The sequence below is a fragment of the Loa loa genome (assembly GCF_000183805.2).
Source record: "Loa loa unplaced genomic scaffold supercont3.5, whole genome shotgun sequence".
Lineage (NCBI taxonomy): Eukaryota > Metazoa > Nematoda > Chromadorea > Rhabditida > Onchocercidae > Loa > Loa loa.
In genome coordinates this window covers 36,242-42,730 of record NW_018108185.1, presented here as the reverse complement: position 1 = coordinate 42,730, position 6,489 = coordinate 36,242, and the positions used below count along the sequence as shown (strand labels likewise).

Below are 6,489 nucleotides of genomic sequence, written 5' to 3'. Positions count from 1 at the left end.
ACATCGCTTTGCGTTCCGCCGGTTTTTTTGATGATCTCAGTTATTGAGTTCTAGTAAAGTATATGAAGTTTCTAGAAGTAAACATTCTCTTATTAATTACCCAAAGTTACTCTGTCATCGCTATTACGTTGTTTCTTCTATGATAACGTGACGTTTCTAATCTAACTAATTCGCTCAATGTAATTTTTCGTTTTCCTTTTTAATTTCACTTAGTTTAGATTTGCTCAGTTTGGGTTGGATAACTGTAAGTTATTTGTCGATGTTCGCTATTAATGCTGCGATTCGCTTCGTCGAATAAAGAAATATCCATTTGAGTGAATTCAATATTAACGTACATTAATGCGGAACTTAAACAGATAAGTAATGAAAAAAGGTAGTAAGCATATACATATGGTCTAATAGTGTTTTAATAGAAAGATTTTTAATACTTTAGCACTTCAATGAAAATTCAAGTAAAAGTAATATGATCATTTGTCCACACATGTTTGGTTGTTTCCCATGTCAGCCTTTCAGCACCACTGTAATAGAATTAGGGTTCGAGACATATTATATCTCTTTGAATTGGAATAAAGAGCTGGCAAAATGAATCATGGTTTTGCGTTTTCCTGCTGTTTTTTTTTCTGTGTGTGTTTTGGAGGGGAAGCGAGGAAAGCAGAGGTTACAGCTTGAGGTTTGAATATCCATTCCAACGACCTTACAGCGAAATTGCTTTGAACTCACCAGAAAAATCGACATAGAAAAACGACAGCTGTAAAAAGGGGAAGAAAGAAAGAACTGTGATTACAGCAACGAATGATATGACAACACTTTCCTCAATACCAGCACCGGAGATGCGTCCGCATTCACCGTATAGACCACCGGGAGATAAATCTGCGTGGTCAACGAAAACTAATTTAGAGCGGTAAGCTCTTTGTTGTTTTCTTCCTGCGAAGTACAGTCTTTTTACAGTAGCGTTGGTAAATGAACCGGAAATGTATGAAGTTAGAATTGCCCTAATTTTTCATTCGAATTATGTTGCGTGAACAAAAGCTTATATCAGAGAAAAGTATCATGGATATAGTTCGTATCTCGCAAATGGGATGAATGTGCTTATGTAAATGGATAATGGTTAATTAAATCAAAGGAGGTTTTTAAAGCTTGTATAGACTGTGTAAATGAGTTGATTTTTATGGATATGACATGGTGGCACTACAAAACAATAGATTTCTTTTTTTTTTTTCAGAGTTATTTGGATTCTGCAAACACCGTTCCGTACTCTTTTATGTCTGTCAAATGTTACTGTCTTTTTTGTCACCTATTTTGGCTTTATGCTTCCAATTCTTTGGGCCCGATCTTTATGGTGAGGATTTCCGAGTTTCATTGCTGGAATGAAATTGTCCACTTCAAGTCATGCAACTAGACTTAGACTAAGGGTGGCCGAAAATCCGCTATAGTCCTAGTCATTTTTTCATTTCAATAATTGTTTCAAAAGAAATTGTTCATAAGTTTTTAATGTTAGAAAATGCATAGTGAAATATTCATATTTAGGCCGAGACTGTATTGGTTTTATGAAGGGAAACTTTATTCTTGGTTACAAGCATTCATTGGTTATGCCGGCTATACTGCTGGATATGATGGTTGGTTTTTTAGCAGTTTCAGAACACTAATAGAAGTGAATTCCAGAGCTTCTTTCCTTTTTCCTACAATTCTATCTTTTCGAACATTTCGAAATCTTCTGGAATATTTTTAGTGTATGAATACGGCGATGACGTTAGAAAATTATGTGTTGATGAACGGATTATTCTTATGTGCAATCATCAGAGTACCGCGGATGTTCCTATTTTGATGACTACTCTCCAAAGCAAAGGAGTTGCGAGTAGAAAGGTGAAAGGTTCACTACTACAGTAATGAATCTTAGGGATTATTGAGCTTAGCTGGTTTTTTGCGTGACTGTATGATTGTGTTAGTGTTTGCTCTGATTTTCTTTGTCAAGTAAAATTTTGATATTCCTTTTGTAGCTGTCAGCGTTGAAAATTATCCCTATATGTAAGCAAGCACATAAATAGAGCAGTTTTTCAGACATTATGGTTGATGGATGTTATGTTTCGATGGACACCTTTCGGAATTATTGCTCAGATGCATGGTGATTATTTTATTAAACAAGGGAAAGCAACACGAGAAAAGGAGCTGATTCGTTTAAAGGATCATTTACGGAAAGTTTTTTGGGATCGTGACAGGCGTTGGATTATTCTGTTCCCAGAAGGCGGTTTCTACTACAAAAGAATTCAGTCTAGTCAGAAGTAATTCAAAGCTTTGTTAAAATGGAATTGAGATTTATTTCATAATTATGAGGTTGAGTTAGATGTAGTAAAAAGGCAGGTAAGCAAATGACAAATGCATAACAGTTTCGAGTAATTAAGATTACAAAATTCACAAACTTGAAATCCAAATTTACTAGGGGTTTTGCATCACCTGCGATGTCGAATTGAAATGCTAGGCCTTGGTGCATGCTTGATTATACTGAAATGGACGTTCATGGGTGTGACGAGTTTTACTGATAGCCAAAACAGTGATAAATATTCAATCGCAAAGCCGTTGCTGCGAAAGGATAGCACATTTCAAGTATATGAGTTGATACGCATATTTCGTGATATCTAGGTACGGTTATGAAAATGGCTACCCCCACCTGGAACATGCAACATTACCCCGTTATGGTGCTATTAAAGCAATTATGGAGGAAGTTGGTCCAAAGAAAGGTTACAAATACACAGATGGTATAAACACGTCTGAAAACGGTAGCAAATTGCAGCTTATTCGGGATACAGTTGGAGCGATCAGAGAAAAAAAATACATCAAAGGTTTTTTATTCTTCCCTTGAGCGGTCTCTTTTTATAATTTTTAAGGATTGGTAGATGTAGCACAGGAAATTTCCAGCAAGTTAATAAAATATTTTACAGACATGGTAAGTTGTGAACGAAAAAAACAAAATATTCAGTTTTTAATATAACTATTAGTAGTAAAGGGTAGAAAAGTCAGAAATTTTTTTTCGTCCTCAAGATATCGGTCTGCTTTTCGTTATACTTGTATTTTTTCCAGTTTGACATTTTCTACAAACAAAATACAGATCCGTAAGTGTCTCTTGTTACTTTAAACTCGTTCAAAAAACTCTTCATTATTTTTTACGAAGATGTTGTGAGAGAAATGTTGTTTGATAGAACATATTTATTGCGTCGTAATTTTTTCATATTTATTTGCTTGAAAGTGTTCACAAATTGAATAGCCGCTAGACTAAGACAATATTCAGACTATTAGCTTTTTTACATTAGCTATCGGATAATTAACGAAGCATTTTTTGATACTCCGAATTCGGTTTTATAAGTTTCAAAGAGTTCAGTTAAAGCACTGATATAAAGTCCATGCAGGCGATCAATTTCTTCTTCGGTTGGATTTTTCTTTTTCATCACGGGTATGGGTGTTCCCACAATAGTATCGACGGGTTTGCTAGAAATTAGTGTTCTTGATGCGCATGTGGTAATAGAGATTCTAACGAAAAATCTGAGATTAATTTTGCTTAGTGTCAGAAATTTTAATTTTGGGGAGATTTCCTTGGAAGTGTTACAAACTAACGGTCGTTAGACTAAAGATAATATTCGGTATTATTAGCTTTTTTGGAGAACGAGGCCGCGATTTTGTATAGGCTATTTCATATTTAAGGGAATATTTTCATGGATTGGTTTCTAATGACTACCAAAATTCATAAAATCTACCGAAGTTTTGTAAACTTGAATAGTTTAGACCTTCACTCAAGACCATACTACTTGATTTTGGCGAATAGCTTCACCAGGTTTTATTATGGTTTACATCGGAAATGAATTTCGAAACTTGCCTATAAGGAAGCGGTCCAAAATTTCTGAATAATCCACAGCCATAGCATATTGGTAACGAGCATTTCATAATTTTCTTCAGTTTACTTTGAAAACACCGTAAATAAGACCCTTCAGAATTGCTGACCTGGAAATGACTTTATTCTGCTTCTTGTGTTTTTTTACACACGATCAAGCAGATCTTCATGATTTTCATGGGAATTTTTTAGAACTGTTTCTCACCTGTTCGAAAAGGTCGTTTTCCCCAAAGCAGTACATTGGCACCAGTTGGGCACCTGTTTCTATTGCAATTTTTATGAAGCCTTTTCGTTTACTTAGTGTTAAGATGTGGCTACCCGGATGTGCATCTAGCGCTTCTTCCGCTCCTCCTGAAAATTTTTACTTTTAATAAACAATAAACCCATAAAATTTCCTACTCTTCGAAACATTGAAATTTCCTACTCTTTAGTAGTGCCATTATATCGGATAAGACTGAATTTCTTGATATATTGATCGATGTGTCAAAGGTTTCTGTTCTTATATATCAGTTTTCATATATGTTGTACGTACCCACGATAAGTATAACAATGTTGTTGATGGAGCTTTCGGTATTCAACACATAATATAGGCTATCTTTACTGCAGTCAATTAATCCATGTAGCATTGCCCATTCGCGACGCAATGGTATCCAAAATTGCGATGCCAATGTGCATACGCGCACATTCATTCCAGGGATTTTTTCAAACAGTCCAGTACCATTGGTTACAAAATTGGCAAATGTATTAATAGAAATAATTCCATGTGGATGCGAGCCAATAAGGTAATTCTGTAATTGTTCAAATTCCCGACAGATCTTTCGTTTTGGTCCGATTTAGATATTCCCTCTAAAGTTTTGTTTGCACTTTATTTCGTATTTTCAAGGTTTAAGATTTACTTTTCCGGATGTCAAGGGAGTAGTTATATGTAAATGAATTGGAAAATATCTCGCAAAATATTTGTGAATAGATCGAGTGCGACACCATGTTGATGGATAGCCACCACGTTTAGGTGATTTGTGATCATAAATAAACCATGTTAAGTATAGCAGAACACTGGGCCACAACGGAGTCACGATCTGGAAAAAACAAACGACACTTGCTTATTAGATATTATATATTTGAATCCAAATATTACATGATTGAATGGTCGTACTATCGTACTACTTGTTCTTATTGATTTAAAGATATATGTGAAATGAAGATATTTCTATATCTATCAACTTATGCTAAGTTGATTAGAGTATGTAATTTTTCTATTTTGACGACGACATATAATAGACTTTGCAATGCAGTTCATTTGTTCCCTAAAAACAATTTCATTTCGACTCACCACATAAAGAAGTAAAAGTAGAACAATAAAAGGCATCAGGAAGATTACTGATAAATGATAGCACACTGCAATATTTTGCACACATTGTTCTATTACATTGTTTAACCATAAATTAAACGATTTCTTATCCATTGGTGCTGAAGTAATGTTAGAATTAAGAATCTGTGTCAAAATAGTAATTCCAGGGAATGGAACTTAATAGAGAACGCCTGCTTAATCTCAATCTTCAAGAATTCAAATTAATCTATTTTCTGGTCGGTTTCTTGCTTATTTGTGTCTCTTTTTTATTTATGCATTCATACAGGTTTAATTATAAATAGAATTGGGAAAAAGCACTTACTTGGACTTGAGAACGAGTGATAATTGTCCTAGGTAATAATGCTTTCCAGCTTTATTTTTAAATAAAACTTGGAACAAACTTTTAAATGGTAGGTTACTGGAAGGTTAGTGGCAAACTAGTTGTGGCAGGAATGTCGACCCGTTTCTTCTTCTAGAATTTACTACGGAAAGTCAAAAAAAGAAAAAAAAAGCAGAACTAGTAGTCACTTGTAATCGACGATTAATCATATTTACTGGTTGTTAGCGATTGTTTGGCAATTAGAATAATTCGAAGTCATATGTAAAATAGTGAAACAGTCCTTAATAAATCGCAGTTTTGCTTATCAAAGTTGGGATTTTTTATGCGCGCTTGTGGGCAAGTCTCTTTGATGATGTGTTTTATTTCTCTTGATCAAAGATCAGAAGATGGTATGAAAATCGACTGAAATTTGTGGAAGAGAAAGAAACATTCGTACTCTATGCTGCTATAATGAACAAATGAGGTTTGGAGAAGGCGGGAAGAGAAACGCTTGCTGAGAAATTAAGGGATAATTTGCAAAATACTTCAAGACATTGTCAGTCTCCGTATGCTTGCTGGAGATGAATACAATACTACAGTCTAATTGAGAAGTAGTTGGAATTAGAAAATGGTTTATCAAACATGAAATATGTCTCCACTCATAGGATCACTAGAATTTAAAATATTGTTTTACTGGTCGCCCAGCGTATTCTGAAATAATCATGATATTTTAGGGGAAATAATTTGCAAAATAATATTGCAAATTCTTTTGTCGGCTGAATAGGCGAATTTAATGTCAGGCTGATGGCTTTTCAATTTTTTTTTTCGAGTTACGATGAGCAGTAAGTGGAAATTAATTGTCGATTTGACCTTAGTTTTTTTTTTTGTTTCTGGAAAAGATTGCATTTTTATGAAATAAATTTAATAATAAAAACGGAATGT

The 6,489-nt window shown here is 34.3% G+C and overlaps 1 protein-coding gene across 1 annotated transcript in view; it reads left to right on the top strand.

Moving 5' to 3' along the window:
* Positions 1-599: 599 nt before the first annotated feature.
* LOAG_16472 (hypothetical protein) overlaps positions 600-6,489 on the top strand; it is a 9,613-nt gene continuing 3,723 nt past the window's right edge. Inside the window, exons 1-6 of the mRNA XM_020449123.1 lie at positions 600-901; positions 1,223-1,339; positions 1,528-1,616; positions 1,730-1,863; positions 2,059-2,279; positions 2,638-2,837. Coding sequence (XP_020307376.1) covers positions 798-901; positions 1,223-1,339; positions 1,528-1,616; positions 1,730-1,863; positions 2,059-2,279; positions 2,638-2,837 — 865 coding nt within the window. The 5' untranslated portion in view covers positions 600-797. The remainder of the gene's footprint in view (positions 902-1,222; positions 1,340-1,527; positions 1,617-1,729; positions 1,864-2,058; positions 2,280-2,637; positions 2,838-6,489) is intronic.